A 21,582-nucleotide genomic window follows, 5' to 3' on the forward strand; every position below is an offset into this window, starting at 1 on the left:
ACACACACACACACAGAGGGACAGACCTGAAGCGACAGCATGTCACTGCTGTGTAGCAGCAGTCTGCCATGTTTCCAGTCCCTCCGAGGGACACATGCACACACACACGGGCAGTTACAGTATCACACATCACCTGCGCTCAAGGACACTTTGGTGTGGCAAGGACACTGTTGCTGCAGCTTGTCACATTCTCTCTCACACACACACACTCTCACACACACACAGACAGACATATACGAACACGTTCACAGCTATTGTCAGAGGTGTGGGACAAAGTTGCTGTGAGGAGGAGCAGACAGCGCATCAGAGACAGGCTGGCCCTGGGCTGCTCTCTCTCTCACACACACACACACACACACACACACACACACACACACACAGACAGGCTGGCCCTGGGCTGCTCTCTCACACACACGCAGATGTAACACAGCATGACTCAGTCTGTCTGTCTGTGAGTGTGTTTTATTAAAACCATAAATCACTGGGTAATCAGATGGCATCTCAAAGGAGAACCACCGGGTTCCAAACAAACTTCTTATATGGGAAGGTTAACGTCCTTACGTGTGTTGAGGTCAGCCCTCTCATTCATGAATACAAACACACACAGAAAGGCACACACACACACACACACACACACAAACATCAGCTACCAGGCTTTAAATGATTAATGTCATTGACCTATTTAACCACTGTCAATTAATAATTAATCGTATAGGTAACAGTTGATACGAGACAAACTTCCACCTAACTCTAACCTTACATCTGTCTAACAAGCTTAAAAACAACAGAGGATTCAGAGCCAACATATAGTGTGTGTACTGCTATTAATCAAACAGGCCAGTTTTAACATAATTCATACTCTTTTGAACATAGGAGTGTTGTAAAAAAATGTTATAACAGCATAAACATAAATAGATAGATATATATATATATGTATTTATATTCCTCGTCATTAGCGTTGGGTTGGAAGGTGAGTTTGTAAACATTTCCAGAGGATCTGATACAGTTTCATGTCCCTGGAGGTTAAATAGCATTATTATTATGTCATACAAAATAAATCTTAGTTACTCCACCATCTTAGTCTTCATTGGTTCAGTGCAAACAAAATTAGGGTACAAAGAGTATTTTGATATTAACATCAGTATGATAATATGCTACCAAACAAAATAAACGAATATGTTTGCAAACAACGGTAATATGTCAAAGATTAAACACAGATTTATGCTTGGGTATTGTCATATCCTATTGTTATTGATTATGTCGTGTATATTTTCCACATATAATCAGGTTGCATGTTAGATTTACATGTTTGTACAGTTAAAGACCTCAGCCCGGCTCCTCCTCCAGTCCTTGGCAGTCCTGTGGTCTTGGTACAGTACGTTAAGGAGGAGGGCACCAGTGGATCTCATCAAGCGGACACAAGTAGACACGACAGCAGCTACTACACAAAACACCAATCAGAATCTCAGTTGTATTTTCCTCTCACCTGCTCCCTTTCCCTGACTCTTCCACCTCCTCTATCTCTCTCTAGGTCCTCTTTCACGTAAAGCAGCGAGGGATAGATGGGTCAGATAAACAGGATGAATAATGGAACAGAAGGCACTCTGGAAGTATCTTAAGACCACAAGCAGACATCAGAAAGTTGAAAAGACAAATCGTTTCCCGTCTGTCTGTTTGTCCAGAAAAGTGAAAGACAAAGTGAGTGTGTGATGATCCTGCAGCATAGATCACAAAGCAGTGGACTAGAGGAGGAAGCCGCACACAACACACGTGCAGGGGACACTTTACCTTCAGTGCACATTAACTACATGAGCTACTGTGTATCTACAGAATACCTGCAGTCACCAACCATGTACTACTGTGGATACATAGTTATCCATGTACAAGTAAGGTACAGTGTGACTTGCATGCTTCAGAGCAAACGTAACTTATGTCATCACCTAGCTGCCAAGGGTGAGAGGTGACAGGGTTAATCACATGTTGGGGTCAAAGGTCACTATTTGAAGCAGAACGGCCTGGGGTCAATCCCATTACGGTTCTGTTTAATATAAAGCTAGGCTGCAGTTACAGTGATCCATGTTTAAAGATAAGCAAATCATGCTAAATTGTTTTTGCATATTAATGATAAGGACAAGCTTGTTGCATCATAAATGTCATGAAATCTCACTCTGACCCCAGGCTGACACCTCCCCTCCACCAATCAAACACTCCCTCTAGCTGCAAAGTTTCTATAAGATGTCCACTTCCTGGAAAGGCATCATTTCTTTCCAACCAATTAGTCAAAGTTTTGTCCATCATCCCTCAATAACTCACAGGCTGCTGTCCTGATTTGCCGGCTCTGTAGCAAACCTCCTGTGTCGAGGGGAAGTGGACGCCAGCCTGGTGGGGGAGGGGGAGGCGTTGGTAGAGGAGTCACTGCCGCCCCCCTCGGAACCCACCGAGGAGAGAGAGGAGAGATGAGGCACTGGGGGGGCTCTCTTTCTGCCCGAGAACACCCCCCCTTCCAGAACCCCCTTCCTCTTTGCCCCCGACTCCCCCCCTGACCCCGCACCTTCTTCCTCTGACTGGACTCTCTGCCGCACGTCACCCGGACTGTCGGGGGGTTGCCGCGGCGATTCCGGAACACCCTCCGGGGTGACAACGGTGGCGGGAGTAACCGTGGCAGCGACGGCTGCGGGAGTAACTGTGGCAGCGACAGCATAGGCCGTCCGGCTGGCCCAGAGCTCCATGACGGAGCCCCTCCGCTCTGCCTCCTCTCCCCCAAACTCACACAGCGAGCGACGGGCGTCCGGGGTCGGCCCTGGCCCCGGACTGGGCCCCTCTAGGAGACCCCTGCCCAGGCTGAAGCTCTGGAAGTCCCGGTAACTGTGGAAGGACTCTGTGCGGCGAGCTCTGGCCAGCAGGGGGCTCTCTCTGTAGGGTCGCAGGGCTCCGTAGGAGGCCGTCTCCACGATGGGCTCCTGGGCCTGGAGCTGGAGGCTGGGGGTCACACACGTGCAACCACGCACATACACAGTTTCAGGGATGTGTGTGGTGTGTCAGAAATGGATGCACAGAAAAGGAAAGCGAAAGACAAAAGACAAAGATGGCATGGCAGAGAGGAGGATCAGGAAGGCGAGAGAGAGTGTGTGTGTCTCAGTAAGGTCACTGACCTGGAACAGGACTCTCGGAGGCGGGTGTGATGTAGCACTGAGGGCGCGGGGCTAATGTTGGGCGTAGCACAGCGGGAAGTGCTGAGGTCACACTGGTCCAAGAGCTGCAGCAGCTCCTCCTCTGAAGGCCCGCCCACTTCTGTCAATCAAAAGGGCGTCAGAAGCATAGGATGCCAAATCATCACATTCTCTCTGTCTCTCCCACTGTATTTCCCTCACTTGCTCTTTTCACACTGTCAACTTTTCCACCACACCCACACACATACACACACACTTACACATACGCACACCCACACAGACACACACAGTGCTCCCTCACCATCCTTCTTCTTCTCCTCCCCCCTGCTGGCCGTATCCATGGCGGTGGTCAGGTCCCACAGCTGGATGCTCCCGTTGCCATGACCGGTGAACAGGTAGCGACGGGGTCGTGACCCCATCCTGCTGGAGCCCTCACACTCGCGCACCGTGAAACACGAGATGGTCGTCCCATCAACCGCCTGCACCTCACAGATCCTGCACACACACACACACAGAACTGCCTAAGAACACAGAGCAGTATTTATATAATCTGAACCTGACTGACAAATTCCAGAGTCTGGTGTGAGATGGCTGTGTGTGTGTGTGTTACCTCTTTCCAGTGGAGGAGAGGCGTACAAACAGCTTGTTGGTGATAGGGATGACTTTCTGAATGAACACCTGCTGATCATCTCTCTCTCCAAATGGCCCTGAGAATCACCGTGGAGACAAGTCACACTCTGTCACCACAACAACCGTAGTTACTTACCCGTCTCTCTCGTTCCCTCAGACCCCTCCCTCTCCTTCCTTCCATTCCTCCCTCGCTGCATCCTTCTCTCCTCTCGCCCTCCCTCCACTCAACCCCTCTCTGTCCTCGATCCCCTCCCTCTCTCTCACCCACGTCGTTCCCAGAGGAGTAGCTTCCATGGCTCTCGGTCTCTTCCAGAGAGAGGATCTTGAAGGAGGCCAAGGGGGTGGAGCCAGGCTGGGTGGAGATCATGCCTCGGAACCGAGTCACAGTCCATGTCCGCACGTGGTTGTTGTCAGCACACACTGGACCACACACACGTGAAATACTGGAGTGATATATAACGTTCACATAGTATTTCTCACAATGTTAATAGTAATACTGACAGTTTCCTCCTCTCACCTGACACCAGGTGTTTCTCAGACAGCATGATCTTGGTGACGGGGCTGCGGTGCACGGTGAAGGTCTGGAAGAGCTGCGGCCCGGAACCCACCGTCTCCGGGTGCTGCACGATCACACGCACCGCTCCAGAACTAGTCCCGTAGGCGATCTCTATCCAGTTACCGCTCACACCTGGGGGAGGGGGAGGGAGGAGGAGGAGGAGGAGAAAGGAGAAGAAGAGGGGAAGGAGGACGCAGAAGATGAAGCACGGTAGATGGTGGAAGGAGAGGAAGAGGCAGGGGAGGCTACGAGGTATGGGATGATCGGAGCGAGAGTTAATAAGTGTTTGTACGTGTGTGCTCACTGGTCTTGGGCGTGAGGTAGACACTGAGGGCGGTGATGGCGTCGTGGGAGGGGTCGTGGTACAGCTCTGTCACCAGCAGGTCATTATCCTTCATCCTCAGAGGAAACTTCTGCATGTCTAACACACACACACAAAGGGAGGATGGTCGGACGCACACCTAAAACACCTCTGTAACTGTGTGTGTCTGTATGTATGTGTGTCTGTGTGTGTGCATGTGTGTGTACCTATGTAGTAGATGGAGCCGTTGTTACATCCTAGCAGCAGAAAGGATCCTGCAGTGTCACAGCTGGTGATAGGAACTACATCCTGAACCTGAGGAGCAGAGGACCACAGGTCAAACACACACACACACACACACACATCCTCACGGAGGTCACCCACAACACGCTCGTCCTTAACTCGATCAAGCAAACACACACACACATTTGCTCTCTCTTCGTGCACCCAGGCAGAAAGACAGAACGCACCTGCCAGTGCTGTGTGACAGCATTCCAGACCCCCACCTTCCCTGTGTGACTGGTGGCCACCAGCTGGTTACCAATGAAGAAGAGAGAGTCCACTGGCACACCCAGACTAAACACACCTGGGGGGAGGAAGGAGGGAGAGAGAGAGGGCAAGCAGGAAGAGGGAGGAGAGGGATGATTTACTTAATTGATAATCAATTAGAAAAAGATATCTACAACTATCCCCCCCCCCCCCGCACACACACACCGATCTCGTTTCCGTTCCCCCCGTCCTGTATGTTCCAGAGGATGATGTTGCTCTCGGAGGCGGCGGCCACCATCTTATCCTTGTCGCCATGGGGACCGCCTACCACCTTGGCGTTGAGCGCAATGCGTTCGATGGTCCAGTCCAGATATGGGCTAGTAAACACCTGCTGCCATCCAGAAGACTCCTTGATCCTACACACACACACACATGGACAAACACATGTATACATGTATACATATACAATACAGTATACAGTACAGTATACATACACACATACACAAAGGTTAGGTAGATGTGTGTAGAGAACGTGAGGCTACCAATACAGTCACACAGAACACAGCGTCTACCTGTAACAGATGACGAAGTATGCATATGCTGCTACAATCCAGTTATGGTGTCCAGCTATGATCAGAACCTTCCTGGGGTCCACAACCGAACCTGCACATACACACATACACGCACATAAACAAAGACACACACACCAAACCACACACACACAAGCACAAACACCGACAAGCCCACATGCATGCACACACATACACACACACACACAGATATTGTGTTACTAACAATACTTCTAAGTATAGACTCAAACCAAGAGGATTCAAACTAAATAGTGTTTTTTTAATTTAATCTGACTGGTGGACCGGTGTGAACTCTGGCAGAAACCAGGCTAACTGAGGGCATTCAACTCCACTGTCTGGTCATGTTAACTCCATCACACACCATCTACTCACTAGCCATAGAACCAAGGGGCAGAGTGCCGGCCTCTGATTGGTTGAGCGACAGGAACACAGTGTTCCAGTGTGTCTGTGGAGCAGAGAGAGCCCAGCCCAGCCAGCACTACGCCTCATTACTCTGCCCTTCCTGCATGCATAGCCCTCCACAATAAAAGTCCCCTCCAACCCATCACTTTGACTTGTTTTCAACTGCCAGTCTGCCAGAATAAGAGTCCTCGTCACTTCACAGTGTTTTCCTTCTCCAATTGCCTTGCTTCCTAAAATTAGAGCCTTCATGTACAAAGGCAGCTGCAGCTGTCTGTGTGTCAGTGAGTATGTTTTCATGCTTTAGGTCTGGCACTGCATGTCTCTTTGCTCTAACATTTCTGAAGATAAGCTTCAAACACACAACTATTGTTTTCTTAACCATTCTAAGGACACCTGTCTTCTATAACCCCTTACTCCTTCCTCCCGTTTTCCCTCCCTCATTCTTATTTTATCCTCTTTCTCCTACATCACTCCCTTCCACCCCTCCCTACCTTTTGTCTTCCTCTATTACCCTCCCTCCCCTCCCTCAACCCCGCCAATTAGTTTCTTATCTTCCTTTTCCTCTCACTCTGCATTATTCCATCACTCCTTCTTTCTTTCTTATCTCAATCTCGAACTCCCAAGTTCTCTCCTTCCCACTCTCCCTTCTTCTCTCACTCACTTCCGCACTCTTCATTCCTTCCTCTGCTCATCATTCCTTCACTCCCTCACTCCCCCTCTTACCAAGTCTGCTAGGCGTATCTGTGTGGGGGGGTCCAGGGAGAGAGTGGTGAGGGGGGCTACAGGGGAACCCGCCCTCGGCTCCACTGGGGCCCGGGCGCTCCTCTGGGGCGGGGCCAGAGGCTGCGGGGGCGGGGCTAGCCTTGCGGGCGGGGATGGCGGGGGGTGGGAGGTAACCGTGGAACAGAACGCTGCCGCATGACGAGCGGTCCAGTTCCTCACAGAGCAGCAGGCGACGGACTGCACACACACACACACACACACAGTAAGTACACAGTCTGCATACCTGGAATAAGTCCTTTTGTTTGAGTTTTACACAGCGTACAGACAATCCTGATAAATACTGAAGTACTGGTTGAGTTCATGAAGTACAAAGTAACTTAAAACTTGTCAGAGGCCATACCTAAGGGAGTAATCCCATAAAATTCGGCTTCATGGCGGAGGATATGAATGTTTACCCCCCTACAAAAGAAGAGAAGATAAGATCGTAAGGGTCTTTTTTCTTCAAATAGGTATCTACACCAGAACACAACTCAAATGTGAAGGGTTAAAGGCTGCTTTTACCGCAAATCCAGCTCTTTGGTTCGAAGAAAATTCAAGATGGGTGCAAAAGCGCTGGGGTCCCTGTCAATAAATATCTAAAGGACAGGATGTGCATGTTAGGATGCTTGAATGACACTGCAGTTTTATAAAGGATTGCTCGTAATCCTCCTTCTTCAGACTGAAGAAAACAGCTCATAGTAATGTAAGTACTCACAGCTCCAGTTCCATCCCGCAATGTTGAGATCCTCCCACTCAGCAAACTGCAAATTACACAAACACACACAGAAAGGCCGACACACACACACACACACTTTTAACCCAGTACTCCCAGGCCAGGCCAAACTGTCTCTGAGGCAGGCTGTGTCCACTCTGAGCCAGGTGTTAAGTCAACACACTGTTCGTGTTACTACCCAGTGAGGAGAACACACAAGCCCTTATCCACCTTTCGTCCTGAGAGCAGTTCCAGTACTGAGAGGCTGCCCTTGTTGTTTTGGGGGGTTTGGGTTGGGCATCTGGTGTTGGTGTGTGTAAGGCTATTATGTATATAGGACTCAGTGACATGCTAAAAGGGGATCTAAAACTGATCTAATTTGTATTCATGTATTTATGTCATTTAGCAGATGCTTTTATCCAAAGTAAACATACAGTGAAGTCAACATAAATAAAACATTGTTCCATCTGCGTTTTATTCCAAATGTGTATACAGTATATTTAATCGTTAATAGGACATATTTAGTGTTACAGAATGCTGCAGAAAAGATGAGAGACCATATTGAATAATTGATTATGCCTCATCACATTCAAGATTAGGAAGAGTATGAACCTTGGACTGGACAGTGGACACACAGATACAGAGCTCTAAATCAGTGATGACAATCGGTCTAAACGTGTCTGATGACGTGTCTGATGACGTCCACCCACCTTGAGAAGAAGCTGTCTGGGATCCACATGAGTGTCTGTCTGGAGGTGCTGAACCTACGAGGAAGGAGAACACAACGGACACATCAGGAACATGACAAGGACCATGACAGTTAGGAACTTCATTATTTGCGTCACACTACAAAGCCTATAGACAGCACAATGCTTGAAATGGATACAGGTTTTACATTTGTAATTACATGTCATGTCATTCGCTGTGAAGCTGCACCCACAATGGCTTGACCATCGCGAAACCAACGCATGTTGCGTGCTGTAGCTACGTAATCCGATGAGTGCTACACAACGTCCCGTTTCTATCCAGAATTCAGCCCATGCTGCCTTTTATATAAGACATCAAAGAAACGGTCACGCAACCCACCCGTTTCTACAACTATGGAGCATTACCTGGTCCCGCCGACGTTTAACTGAATTATTTCTCCCATCCCAGATGCCAAATTGTTGCCATTCGTAGCCATGTTTTCCTCCTGCTCCAATTCGAGCTCCCGATTCCACGTTAAATAAGTCCAATGTTTCCAGATCGTTGTTACAGCCACGGAACGTATCTCTCCCGACTACTCCTTGCTCCCCGACGTCCCAGCGAGGCTCCATAAAACGTTACAAGTCGTTGCTGCGACGACCTCCGCATTCACGACTGTGAGGAGGTGGGGAAAACGATCGGACAATTCTGTATTTTGCATGAGTAGCCGAAATACTGCCCAGCTTCCTCGTGTGTACTACTTACTTTCAGAGGCTTTTCTTAAACGTAGCGTTTCTGGCGTAGTGTGTTTTCACGGTGCAACATTGCATGGGTGGGCTGGCTGAAGGCGACTGCTGCCTGGACCACTACGTCATCCTACTGGGGTGTGCATGTGTGTCTCTCATACTCAGCCTACTGTTGACAACAATCAAACACGCAGTGGGCGGTGTAATACAGAATAAAGGGTGAATACTTATACGATATACAAATGTAGGCTATTTGCAGTGATCGTTCTGTCTACAAAACTCGAAAGTATATGAGATCTCATATATTCATGTGTTGCATGTAAATAATAAACATGCTACTTTACTTTACTAGCATCCAAGTACTGATCTAGGATCGGCCCAACAACCACCCATTATCGTCCTTAGCTCAGAGAGACAACACACCGAACTGACCTGAAACAGATCAGACAATCACAGGGCTGCGTTTTTTTAGCGCTGCTTTGGTGCCCTAGACAAACGGTCGTTCCTCCCCTTTTCCAACAACCAGCAACGTTACGTTTCTCTCTCAGTAGTTAGCTAGCTAACAAGTTTCAGAAGTAGCTAGGACAGCTACCTTAGTTTAACCTACGCCAATTCAGTAAAAGCTATGTTGTAACTTTCCAAGTAAGTACGTTGTGTGTTTCGCTTTCTAATGAGGTTCATGTTGCTAGTTGTTTATTGAATGTGGGGACGTGGCTACTAGTAGCTAGCTAGGTAATTAGGGAGAAAACTGGGGAATTTTATAGTCTCAGGTCTCGTACAGTACTAGCTAAGCTAGCTATTATTCTACTGTTTTTGCGAGTTCTGTGGGTGGGCCTTAGAGTCTAGCTACAGTAAATTCATAGATAAGCAAACGATATATTAGCTAAGCTGGTTCAATAAAGTGTATTTGTTTGTTGGTGTGTTTTAAGTACTTGGCTTAAGTATTCATGTTAGAACTAGCCGGCAATGGTATTTAAAGTGATTTTGGATTCAGTGTCAGCTAGCTAGCAAACGGTAGCCTGGAAGTAACCATCTACAGACACCTTAAGTTGTGACGCCTATTGATTTGAACCGTTGATAAGATATCTGATACGCAGTCTGAGGAAGTGACTGAGTGTGTGGTTGTGTTTTACTGTGTGTATTATAATGTCAGTCATTGTTACCGAGAGAGAAAGATATTTAAACGCTGGTGTCACATTTGCCTCCAGAGCACCATAGCCCTCGGCCTTGGGCAATGTGAAGGAGAACGGGTAAGCCGCAGGAGTGACCAGACTGTCCAATCTCCCAGTAGTAGAGACAGGAATTCCTTCGCTAGCCCCAGAAGGTGAAGAGGCAAGCGTAACGCAGGAGAGGAGCAGAGCATAGTCCGGCTGCAGACATGTCGGAAGGAGATGGAAAACCAACGTCAGAAACCAAGGCAGAGACAATGTCCCCTAGTGCCCCACAGGTTTCCACGGCACCTGTGTCCCCACCTGTGTCCAGTCTACCTCCCGGCCCCCCCACAAACACTGCCACAGAGGATGAGGAGGAGGAGAGCGAAGATGAGTCTGAGATCCTGGAGGAGAGCCCCTGCGGCCGCTGGCAGAAACGCAGAGAGGAGGTGAGAGAGAGGGAGGATGGAAAGAGAATAAGATAGGGGAAACGGACAGGAATGAAAAGAGAGAGGGATCGGTAGACATGTCAAGACATAATGCTTTGTGTCACAGTTTTGTTGACAGATGCTTTGATACTGAAGCCTGGTCTGTCCCCCTCATCTGCTCCTTTCATAACCCCCCTGCCCTCCTTCCCCAGGTAAACCAGCGCAATGTCCCAGGCATTGACAACGCCTACTTGGCCATGGACACGGAGGAGGGGGTGGAGGTTGTCTGGAATGAGGTCATGTTCTCAGAGAGGAAGAACTTCAAGCTGCAGGAGGTACGCTGGTTCAGAGGCAGGAACTAGGAATCAGTGCAGACTGGGGAAACAATATGGTATTGGATGTGGTTTGATGTAGATCAGAATAAAAACAATTATGAACAACTGAAGCATAGACCTCTGGTACAGCATCTCCTTTATCGTTAGAAGATCAAAGATAAGAAGTGTGTAGTTCTAATAGTGTTTTGGTGGGCAGTGGAGTAAGAGCAGAGTAACATCTCTAAACAGTGTTGTACCCTAGTCTTGGTTCATATTTCGTAGGGGGTGTAATTTTTATATCTGTGCTGTACACACTTGTGTTTTTCACTTAAAGCACATACAATCATATTGGTTCGTATGCTGCTGCTGTTGCATATCCCACCCTAAGGCCACTCTTTGATCTTCAAAGCTGTGTGTGTGTGTGTTTTGGGAGATCTATATGTTGAACTCTACACAGTGTTGTGCCATCATTTACGCCTCCCATCATGACCCCAGCAGCACCAGGCTGTCGAACCAGTATTCACAGTAGCACACACACATACAAAACACCATGCGGGCTGTAAACAGTTACACACTCACTGGCAAGCATACACACAGTTCAAGGTGAAAACTGTGTCTGCCTGGCCTAGTTCATCCTAATGTCTTATGGACGTTCTCGTACTCCTTGTTTCTGACAGCATAAGTCTGTATAGTGTTGTATATGTATTATGTAATGTGCATGTATATGTGTTTGTCTCGTGCTCTGTCTCTCCAGGAGAAAGTGAAGGCTGTGTTCGACAACTTGATTCACCTGGAGCACCTCAACATTGTCAAGTTCCACAAGTACTGGGCCGACATCAAGGAAACCCGAGTCAGGGTGAGGTCTGGTTCTACTGAACAAAACCCTGCTGCATCGATCACTACCTGGATGGATGGATGCATGCATGGAGGGTGGGTGGGTGGGTGGATGCACGGATGGATGCACGGATGGATGCATAGATCGGTGGGTGGGTGGATGGATGGGTGGATGGATGGATGAATGAACAGGTTCAGCGACAGAGGATGGATGGGATCTATATAAAGATATGATAATGTTTGTGTTTTTCTTGATGGAAACTCCTGCCGCTGCCTGTGTCGTGTCCAGGTGATCTTCATCACTGAGTACATGTCGTCAGGGAGCCTGAAGCAGTTTCTGAAGAAGACCAAGAAGAATCACAAGACCATGAATGAGAAGGTGTGAATATAACACCTCTCGGTCCGTCACTGTAGAGCTCTGTAACAGCACTGTCCATCCTACAGGAGGGGTTAGGGTCAAGGGTTGGGGTGAAGTCTCTTCTCTGAATGATCGATGGTTGTTTGATCCTCTGCAGGCATGGAAGAGATGGTGCACACAGATCCTGTCTGCTCTCAGGTCAGTCATGAGGCTCCCCCACACTGACACACACATACACATCAACACACACGGAAGTACAGAGAAACAAGCTGAACTTAACCATAATACCTGCTTATATGTCCACTTTGTAGCAGCATAGAAATGGTCTTTGTGTCCTAGTACACTGATTACCACTGGTGTTGTAACCAAGGCTGCCCCCTTGTTGTATCCCCAGTTACCTCCATTCCTGCGACCCACCCATCACCCACGGCAACTTGACCTGTGACACCATCTTCATCCAGCACAACGGCCTCATCAAGATTGGATCAGGTACCCGTCCTCAAGACCAGCCTGCCAGAACCTAGACCCCCCCCCCCCCATACCTATATTGCTAAGATGAGGCCTGGTGACTGATGTGTGTGTTTCTCCCCCAGTGGCTCCAGACACCATTAACAACCATGTGAAGACCTGTACAGAGGAGCAGAAGAACCTGCACTTCTTTGCCCCTGAATATGGAGGTAGGTAGCTTCTAGAGGCCCGACCACCACAACAGGAGATACCCACTCGGCTCTGGAGATACCACCACTCTGGTACCCTGCTAGAGGGGGTCCTACACCTCTCTCAGACAAGCCACACTTTCAGATTCTGTTTCTGAGTCTCCCCCCCTCCTGTGCTCCTGTGTTGTGTCTGCAGCTGTGGCAGACGTCACCACTGCTGTGGATATCTACTCCTTTGGGATGTGTGCCTTAGAGGTGAGGGGCCTGTGTCACAAACGGGGAGGATGGAGGGGAGGAGGGGGTGGAATCGGAGTGGATTGAGGGGGCGATGGTGTTCGGAAGGATGGCACTGTCTACATTGAAATTCTCTGTAAACGTGTTTTTGGTGTGTGTGTGTTCAGATGGCCGTGCTGGAGATCCAGGGGAACGGGGAGTCGTCCTACGTGTCTCAGGAGGCCATCAACAGTGCCATCCAGTCCCTGGAAGACCCTCTGCAGAGGGTTAGTGTGCGTGTGTGTTTTTACAGGATGCATGTCGGGATATGCATTTTATTATAGCCATATACAGTTATGATAGCCTACTACATGACTGAAGTGTGTGTGTGTGTGTGTGGGTACAGGAGTTCATCCAGACATGCCTGGAGGCAGACCCGTCTCGGAGGCCCACAGCCAGGGAGCTGCTGTTCCACCAGGCTCTGTTTGAGGTGCCTCTGCTCAAGCTGCTGGCAGCTCACTGCATCGTCAGCCACCAGCGTGAGTCCCTCTCTCTCTCACACAGACACACACAGAACCAGTGACCTATAACACACACTCTTGCACACACTCACCTGTAACCTCTCAGTATTCCTTACACACACACAGAAAATATATGCACACACGATTGTGTGTCTTACACGCACACACCTCCATGCACACCCTGACTGACCTCCCTCTGTGTTTCCAGACATGATTCCAGAGAACGCCCTGGAGGAGATCACCAAGAACATGGACCCTAACCTCGTCATCGCTGAGAGGAAGGAGGGCACCCAGCTGCTGTAAGACGCCGTAGCACTGACTCCCCCTGACTGCTGCTGTTGTTTCTCTATCTAAACCTTCCTCTCTCCCTCTCTCTCCCTCTCTCTCCCCCCAGGCTGTCTCAGTTCCCAGCCCTAGAGCTGGATAAGTTCCTGGAGGATGTACGGTAAGGAGAACAATAGATGTTTGTTTTTTTGGTATTTATGTAAAGTGTATTTATTTGATCAAATGTATCATTTTGCTACTGACCCTGAATTTAGCTAATACATTGAACAGCCACTGGGTGGCAGTAGTTTTCAACAAAAGAAAATGTAATGTGTGTATTAACAGCTCCTCTGTCCTCTGTCTCCCCCTCCTTTCTCTCTCACTCTCACTCTTTTCTCTCTCTGTTACCCCTTCCCTCCATCAGGAATGGTATCTATCCTCTGACAGCGTTCGGGGTCCCCCTGCCCCACCAGCCCCCGCAGAAGGAGGTCAAGTCCCCCATCGTCACCCCCTCTGTCAAGACCCCCACCCCTGAGCCTGCCGAGCTGGAGACGCGCAAGGTGTGTGTGTGTGTGTGTGTGTGTGAGGTGTTACTAGTAGTTAGCAAAACCATACAGTATAGTTCATTTAAACCATGTTTAAATGGCCAGAATCTTAAGTTCACATCCTGAGTTTGTGTGTGTGTGTGGTGCAGGTGGTTCAGATGCAGTGTAACATAGAGCCAGTAGAAGAAGGAGCCAAGCACCACGTGAGTAGAGTGAATGTATCTCTATACTATCTATACACCTAGCTCTATACTCCTAGCTCTATACTGTCTATATATCTAGTTCTATACTGTAACTTTTGATTAATTTTCATTTTAAAATGGTAAATCCAGTACACCTTCCTGTATCAGTCTGAAGAGGTTTGTTGGGTCTTTCTGACCTCCCCCCCTTCTGTCTTCCTTCCTCCACTCCCACTCTCCTCTTCTAACCTCTTCTCTCTCGTTCCTCCACTTCTTTACAGCTGACCTTACTGTTGAAACTGGAGGACAAACTGAACAGACATCTAAGCTGTGACTTGTTACCCAGTAAGTGACTTCACATCCATATCTGTTTATTATCATTCATAGTTAGTATGACAATGTGTTTATAAACTTGTGCCATGGGTGACAGATGTTTGTTAATCTCACATTGTGTGTGCGTGTGAATGCTCTCACTGGTAACACCTTATCTAAACACAATGTGTCGTTAGATTAAGACTCTATTCTGTCCATGGTATCTGAGGCATTGTTAATCTGAGCCTATCCCATATGTGTGTCTAGTCTGGGAATGGGAAGACTTTGCCCATCCAGCAAGGGCTGTACTGTGATACTCTGTATGTGAGCAGCCCTGCCTTAGTCCTGACCCAGCCTAGGCACGCATCACACACACACACACACACAGTACTGTACCCACACTGTCACTGTACCCAGGGGAGTGGTCTGAGGTAAACACACACAACTGTCTCCCACCCCATACACACACACACACACACACGACAGGCATGTCTGATGTTACAGGCGTGTTGAGAATGTCAGGCGTGTGTGGAGGCTGCCAACAGCTGAGGCTGGGCCTCGGGGTGCGGTTGGCCATCCCACTGCTTGGGTTACACACACACAGGGACACACTACACACACACACACACAGGGATACACTACACACACACACACACAGGGATACACTACACACACACACACACAGGGATACACTACACACACACACACACACACACAGGGATACACTACACACACACACACACACACAGGGATACACTACACACACACACACACACACACAGGGATACACAAGCACACACACACACACACAGGGATACACACACACACACACACAGGGATACACTACATACACACACACAGGGATACACTACACGCAAGCACATACACAGATGCACACAAATATCCGGAGACGCACACAAACAGGTCATATGCAGCTCTGCTCTGGCATCTGGAGCCTTACACACAGGGGCTTAGACGACACACACACACACACACACACGTCAGGATACACTACACACCGCCACACACAGACACACACACGTACATAAGCACACAGGTCCTATCCAGCATGAAGCTCCATGTAGCCCTGCTCTGGTATCTAGAGGTGTGTCTGAAGCTGTTCTTATCAGGAACATGACAAAGATGTTCAATTAAAAGTCCAAAGTCAATCAACCCCCCATGTAACTGGGACACACTAAAGTGTGTGTGTGTGTGTGTCTGAAGTTCACTGACTGACAGCTAGTTTAATAGAAACAGGCTCACAGCCTTCCTCTGCTGAGCTCTGTCACTGCATGAGGGCAATCACACGTGTGCGTGCCTGGTTTCTTTTCCAGATGAGAATGTTCAGGAGCTGGCTGTGGAGCTGGTCCAATTAGGCTTCATCAGCGAGGTGAGAGTGTGTGTGGGAGAGGGAGCGTGTGGGTGTAGAACATGAAGCAAATGTGTGTTGGAAGTGGAGGTGTGGGATTTTAAGTGTTGAAAATGGTAGATGAGAGGGAATGATTATGTGCTGGAATTAGCGATGGGTTAGAGAGCACACTTTCTCTTGCGCACACACACACACACAAACTGAGCCACCCACTCAATCTCAACTAACTCACAACTAGTCACTCTGTACCCTGCAAGCATGTGTGTGCTGTCTTCTCTGGTGCTCACCTCACGTGTGTGTGTGTGTGTCCCATAGGTGGACCAAACAAGGCTGGCTTCAGTGTTGGAGGAGGCATTCACCAAGTTCTTCAGCAGGAACGGTTCCCTCAACCCCGTCACCGTCTCTTCCTAACTCACTCACACACGTACACACGTACACGCTCACACACACACATACACTCCGTTCAGTGCCCGGTGTCTGTCGATGATCTGGCATATTTGATGCGTCCTTCTTTGCATATCACCTTGGCCTGGATGAAGGAAGGAAGCTAGCTTAAAGAGTGACAGTATAATAAGTACATCAATGTGTCACCTCAAAGCTTTTAGAAAAGATATGTCCTCTTCCTCCTCCCTCCCTCCCTCCCCCTGCCCTGCCTCCCCCTCCCTTTCCCCTCCTGCTCTGCCACAATCTTCACCGTTTGTCTCTGAGTAGCTGCACACGCACTACTTTGCCTTAAACATCTTAACGGTTCACCGGTCTTTGTATCTTTTTGTGGTCATTGATGGATGTGCACAGTGTCTGCTGTGATTCCTACTCTGGGCGACGTGGGGGTTTTTCTTTATCCAGATATCATATGGGGTCAAACATCAATATTTAAGTAAAGAATGTCATTTTTGATTATTTGGTCATCACTTTTGTTCTCAATCTGATTGGTTTACTGGAGACAAAGCCACACCCCTATGGAGTTTGAGCCAATAGAATGAGAGGGGTGGGGATTTTATTAATTACTGTATGCTCATTCAATTACAGGACATATCCAATGGCTGGAATTTTTATTAAGACATGGCCTTGGTTAACACTTACAGTATTTTTGCCTTTGATTGTTGGATATAATTTCAGCTATACTTTAAAAGTACACTGATTGACCACCCTAATTTAAGTGTGGTTATCTGATCAAATAAATATATATATCTTTCTTGAAAAAGTTACTGACTTAAGGTAATCACGGTATTGTTGCTTAGTAAGAGGAGTGGTTCAGGTTTACGATCCAAAGATGATTTGGTGGAAGGAAGTACATACATTTATATAGATATACTGTTTGTGGTCAAGCCTTCAGGCTAAATTCACCCAAATGTTTCTCTCTGGCTGTATTTAAATCCTCTGAAAGTGTGTTCTTTCTCCCCCCCCTCCCTTCATCTGTAATCTCTGATCTAACACGACTGGATGAGTCAAGTATGTTTACTGAGCAGTTTCCTCCCATCCAGTACCTGTATAAATCAGTGATTCCTCCATGAAAGGGAGGGTTGAGGGAAAGCTATGTTTCAGGTATTTCTAAGCAGCGAACCTCTCCAAAACTGAATGTTTTTTCGCTGGAAAATGTGGAAACGTGTTAATGAATGCTCAGCAGGTTAGAACTGACTGTCACTGAAGCCTTATCTCTCTGTCTGTCTGACCATCTGTACTGTGAAATACAACTAGCATTTATCTTCAAGCAGCACTTGTTAAGAGTCATTGATAGAATGAGTTAAAACTATAAGAGCTGATTGTTTTTGCTTGGTTTGTGTGTGTGATTGAGCAAGTAAGTGAGATTCCTAATGTTTTTCATTGAGTGTTTTTGTGGTACTATATAAGTACAGTATAGGCCACTTGTGTGTGTGCTGTTTTGTTTTTTTAATGACAGACTCTGCAATGTATGACTTGCTTCTTTTAAAATGGTTGGGTACCTACTTATAAAAAAATAAACATGAAAACCACTACCTGTGTCAAAATGCATCTGTAGCATCGTGACGTTGAATTCACGGTATTCACGGAACAGCCATCTAGTTGGTTATTTATAAGCCTACTCGAATTCAAAATAGTAACCGAAATAATGGATGGACATTGATTCAGTAGGGATTAAAATTGACTTAGTTGGTGAAACACCAATTTGCCAACACCAATATTTGGTCTTCTGACAGTTTACAAAATATGCCTGGGAAAAATATGAATTTGGGTGAAGGTCTAGATTCTAGAACCTCGTTTATGCGTTGTGCTCCCAGTCAGAATATCATCACGCGAGACAATGTACTTCATTAGACTTCCGGGCAACAGGTGAGTTTAGCTACGTCACAGCCTGCCGAAGAGGAAAGGCGCTTTTACTTTTTATGAAAACGGGAAATAAACTTTACCATCTTGTTACTTGAAGGACATTTGGTGGATTCCTTACAAAATGTGTGGTTTCGGTAGGTTATCTTCCATTTCGTTTGACCATTCTACATTTATTTAGCCTACTTGATTAGGAAAATTGGAGCTTCAGTTTGCCCAGGTGGTCATGCTTTCGGCGCTTGCTGTGCAGGTCTACAGTTGTTCTTTTCGAACAAAGAAACAGGCATGTGACGGCATGTTAAATTGCAAATTGCAATAGCCTACAGGATAACTTCACATCGTTGAACTTTAGGTTATTCACCTAAAATATGCTTCACTTGTTCAACTTAAATCAAGGACATGACAGGGCACGTATTTTACAGCAGTTGTAGGCTACTATAAACTTTGTGTGTGACAGATAAGGAGAAGGGCCCTGGCCGGTTGATGAAGAAGGGGATCTCTCTGATCCTGGTGGGTCATATCAACTTCCTGCTTGGCGCCATCGTCCACGGCAGCGTCTTGCGCCACATCTCAAAACCCGACGGGAAGATCACCACCGAGTACACCGCCGCCAACATAATTTCCGTGACCTCGGGGCTGTTGGTCAGATAATTTAGTCTTCCCTATAATAATAATGATTATAATGTTGATCAGTGACATCATTTTATTTTAAGCCTTTCACAGTGAAAATGTCAAAGATCTATTTGTGTATAAGACAAGAGGGGCAGGTTAGTGGAGCTGATCTGAAGCACATATTGCTCATACACACATCTCTCTAAATAAATCTCAGATTTGTCTTTGTAATGTTTGCAGAGTATTGCATCTGGGATTATTGCCATACTGGTGTCTAGAAACCTATCCAACGGTAAACTGGTAGGTTACCTATCTTGTCATCTTGTTTGTTATGCTGTTTCTTTACATTATCTGTGACATGGCTACATTTTCCTTGCCTTTCTTAATATATTTCACGTCTCACTTTCTCCCGTTTTTTTCCAGCACATCGGCCTTCTCATAAGTTCCTTTCTGAATGCCCTGCTGTCTGCAGCCTGTGGCGTCGGCCTCCTATTGGCTATTGGCCACACTGTGGCGTACGATGGGCAGGCCCTGATGCAGGGCTGCAACACCACTGAGGCTCAGCTAAGCGCTCGCAGGCCAATCCAGGCGGACTGCCCCTTTGATACCACAGGCATTTACGTGAGTTTGCCTCTCAAAAACGGGACTTACTTACTTCAAACACCCTTTTCTATACCTGATGATCTGTCTGAGGATGAGTATCTACCTCAGAGTAAATGTATTCATCTCTCTTTCCCTCTCTCCATGCCTCTGTCAACCCACCGCCCCTATCTTTCTATCTCCCTATTTCTGCAGGACACCACCCTGTCCCTGTGGATCCCCAGTGTGCTGCTAGCAGCCCTGGAGGTAGGCCTGTCTGTGTGGTGCTTTGTAGTGGGCCTGACTCTTCGAGGTCTGGGGCCCTGTGCTCATAGCTACATCAAAGAACAGGTAACGCGCAGACAAACTTTGGTTGATAGCATTACATAGTTGAATCAATCATACCCACACTGACCCTTTCATTTTCTCCGACACTCCTCACCCCCTCTGTTCTCTGTTATAGCTGGAAGATGAGGCTTTGACCAATCGGGCAGGAGCGGACCCTGAGTTCTCACGCCCTGGACTGAGCCTGATTGGACAAACCTCTGACTACCCATAATGCACCCTGGTGGTCCAGTGCAGCCAAAGATGTTCTCGAACCAGTAGAGATGGGCTCCAACCCTATTCCAATATATTTATCACACTAGATTTTTCTTCCAACCCTAAACTAACTCTGATTCTAATGAGATGGCAGATGAATCAGGTTTGCCACAACTGGGGTTAGAGTATAAACCTATCAGGAGGTAGTTCTCCAGGAACAGGGTTGGGAGCCTTGTAGAATTACATTCTGACACATCTTACATTACTGATCTCCCAAGAATACAGAGCACTCCACCTGGCCTTTGTTGACCACGTCTTCTGGTCAGTTTATTATTTTGAGGGCAAGGTAATTAATGTGAGTGACTGAAATAGATGGTGCCAAATGTTGTGTGTAAGTCAAAGTGAACACAGCGCAGTCTTGCTGGCTTCACCACTACTGCCTTCCAGCCTGAAGACCAGCAGTAGAACGGTTAATCTCAGGCTATGCTTAATCGAGCGAGTTGTAATCTTGGCACGCAATGTTAATCCCCGGTCCGATGGGGGCAGGTAAATATTGACACTAGGAGGTGACTGACACCATCAAAACAAATGATTTTTTTCCCCTGTGCATGCCAATATGAAGATTGTCCTTGCAGGGTTGCAGTATGTTTAAATTACCCCCCTTTTCTCTTTGGGATTGTGTTAGCCAAGGCATCCGAATGAGCTGGATCATAAAGAGAGACGTTTTTTACGTTTCTGTTCAGCAGTTTTGTGGATTTGCTAGGATTAAGGATACCCTGTACTTTGCATTGAGCTCTTCATTTGCCCAGTGATTATTTTTTTGTGTATGTTTGTACGGTTTTGTTTCTGGCAGTATTTTGTATAGTTGTAACTACGCATTATTCTTTTTAATCAATTTGATACTATTTTTTATAATTAAATGCAGTTGTGCTTTGTAATTTATTTTTGAACATTAAAGAGTCATACTATTGAACTACCTACTCTCCAAGCAATAATTGATTTGCTTATCAGTAATCAGCAGCACTTCTTCACACATTAACATCTAATTACGTTTTTTTATATAAAATTGAAGGCTATTTCAATTTTCACTAGCAGTGTCGCAAATAATTTTACGATGTGATCCATGGAACACCAAAGGCCAAATTAAACCCCTTGAGAATATAATTGATTATACTCCCGGATGGTTTCGTGTATGCACACAATAGACATTTCGAGTGTGAAAGGATTTTATTTCTGAGTTTTGACGATCTAAAAAACTCCATCAAAACTCGTCAATGCGCGGGAACAATTGTGGTCGCTAAATGCGCGCACACGTGTACGCGCGTCACCGGGACTGAGGAGCCAGTCAGCCTGGAAGGTAG

At 47.1% G+C, this 21,582-nt stretch overlaps 3 protein-coding genes across 6 annotated transcripts; 2 read left to right on the forward strand and 1 right to left on the reverse strand.

Annotated features, from left to right (window-relative positions):
- Positions 1 to 442: 442 nt before the first annotated feature.
- On the reverse strand, positions 443 to 9,132 carry kctd3 (potassium channel tetramerization domain containing 3). Of its 3 annotated transcripts, none has more exons than XM_067260627.1 (17): positions 8,725 to 9,132; positions 8,323 to 8,376; positions 7,616 to 7,661; positions 7,423 to 7,496; positions 7,262 to 7,320; positions 6,862 to 7,098; positions 5,719 to 5,809; positions 5,372 to 5,562; positions 5,128 to 5,243; positions 4,885 to 4,972; positions 4,661 to 4,777; positions 4,318 to 4,488; positions 4,065 to 4,220; positions 3,781 to 3,877; positions 3,472 to 3,665; positions 3,153 to 3,288; positions 443 to 2,979 (listed from the first exon to the last, which is right to left on the reverse strand). In XM_067260627.1, exons 1-17 carry the CDS (start codon positions 8,793 to 8,795, stop codon positions 2,310 to 2,312), a joined length of 2,568 nt encoding a protein of 855 aa, XP_067116728.1. In that variant the 5' UTR covers positions 8,796 to 9,132; the 3' UTR covers positions 443 to 2,309. The 3 variants fall into 3 exon arrangements, with proteins under 3 accessions (XP_067116728.1, XP_067116727.1, XP_067116726.1); XM_067260626.1 differs by having other exon boundaries at positions 3,153 to 3,291; XM_067260625.1 differs by having other exon boundaries at positions 3,153 to 3,291; positions 4,649 to 4,777.
- A 429-nt stretch (positions 9,133 to 9,561) lies between these two features.
- On the forward strand, positions 9,562 to 18,160 carry LOC136966187 (nuclear receptor-binding protein-like). Of its 2 annotated transcripts, none has more exons than XM_067260629.1 (18): positions 9,562 to 9,684; positions 10,251 to 10,642; positions 10,834 to 10,956; positions 11,690 to 11,791; positions 12,059 to 12,148; positions 12,285 to 12,325; positions 12,522 to 12,616; positions 12,721 to 12,804; positions 12,980 to 13,038; positions 13,185 to 13,289; positions 13,403 to 13,535; positions 13,726 to 13,816; positions 13,912 to 13,962; positions 14,206 to 14,341; positions 14,476 to 14,529; positions 14,787 to 14,850; positions 16,152 to 16,207; positions 16,502 to 18,160. In XM_067260629.1, exons 2-18 carry the CDS (start codon positions 10,421 to 10,423, stop codon positions 16,595 to 16,597), a joined length of 1,602 nt encoding a protein of 533 aa, XP_067116730.1. In that variant the 5' UTR covers positions 9,562 to 9,684; positions 10,251 to 10,420; the 3' UTR covers positions 16,598 to 18,160. The 2 variants fall into 2 exon arrangements, with proteins under 2 accessions (XP_067116730.1, XP_067116731.1); XM_067260630.1 differs by having other exon boundaries at positions 13,185 to 13,283.
- A 336-nt stretch (positions 18,161 to 18,496) lies between these two features.
- On the forward strand, positions 18,497 to 21,191 carry krtcap3 (keratinocyte associated protein 3). The gene is made up of 6 exons (XM_067260631.1): positions 18,497 to 18,627; positions 18,948 to 19,132; positions 19,343 to 19,402; positions 19,526 to 19,723; positions 19,898 to 20,032; positions 20,145 to 21,191. Exons 1-6 carry the CDS (start codon positions 18,615 to 18,617, stop codon positions 20,238 to 20,240), a joined length of 687 nt encoding a protein of 228 aa, XP_067116732.1. The 5' UTR covers positions 18,497 to 18,614; the 3' UTR covers positions 20,241 to 21,191.
- Positions 21,192 to 21,582: the final 391 nt, after the last annotated feature.

This window comes from Osmerus mordax, chromosome 22 (assembly GCF_038355195.1).
Source record: "Osmerus mordax isolate fOsmMor3 chromosome 22, fOsmMor3.pri, whole genome shotgun sequence".
Classification (NCBI taxonomy): Eukaryota; Metazoa; Chordata; class Actinopteri; order Osmeriformes; family Osmeridae; genus Osmerus; species Osmerus mordax.

Excerpts from the sequence above, each read along its gene's own strand:
- krtcap3 (XM_067260631.1), top strand. Across the intron at positions 19,133-19,342 it reads CCGTGACCTCGGGGCTGTTG|AGTATTGCATCTGGGATTAT; the intron begins GTCAGATAATTT and ends TAATGTTTGCAG. Across the intron at positions 19,724-19,897 it reads TTGATACCACAGGCATTTAC|GACACCACCCTGTCCCTGTG; the intron begins GTGAGTTTGCCT and ends CTATTTCTGCAG.
- kctd3 (XM_067260625.1), bottom strand. The coding sequence starts at position 8,795 with ATGGCTACGAATGGCAACAATTTGGCATCTGGGATGGGAGAAATAATT. Across the intron at positions 7,497-7,615 it reads TGCGGGATGGAACTGGAGCT|ATATTTATTGACAGGGACCC; the intron begins GTGAGTACTTAC and ends CCTGTCCTTTAG. Across the intron at positions 3,666-3,780 it reads CTCTCCTCCACTGGAAAGAG|GATCTGTGAGGTGCAGGCGG; the intron begins GTAACACACACA and ends GTGTGTGTGCAG.
- LOC136966187 (XM_067260629.1), top strand. The coding sequence starts at position 10,421 with ATGTCGGAAGGAGATGGAAAACCAACGTCAGAAACCAAGGCAGAGACA. Across the intron at positions 10,643-10,833 it reads GGCAGAAACGCAGAGAGGAG|GTAAACCAGCGCAATGTCCC; the intron begins GTGAGAGAGAGG and ends CTCCTTCCCCAG. Across the intron at positions 11,792-12,058 it reads TCAAGGAAACCCGAGTCAGG|GTGATCTTCATCACTGAGTA; the intron begins GTGAGGTCTGGT and ends TGTCGTGTCCAG.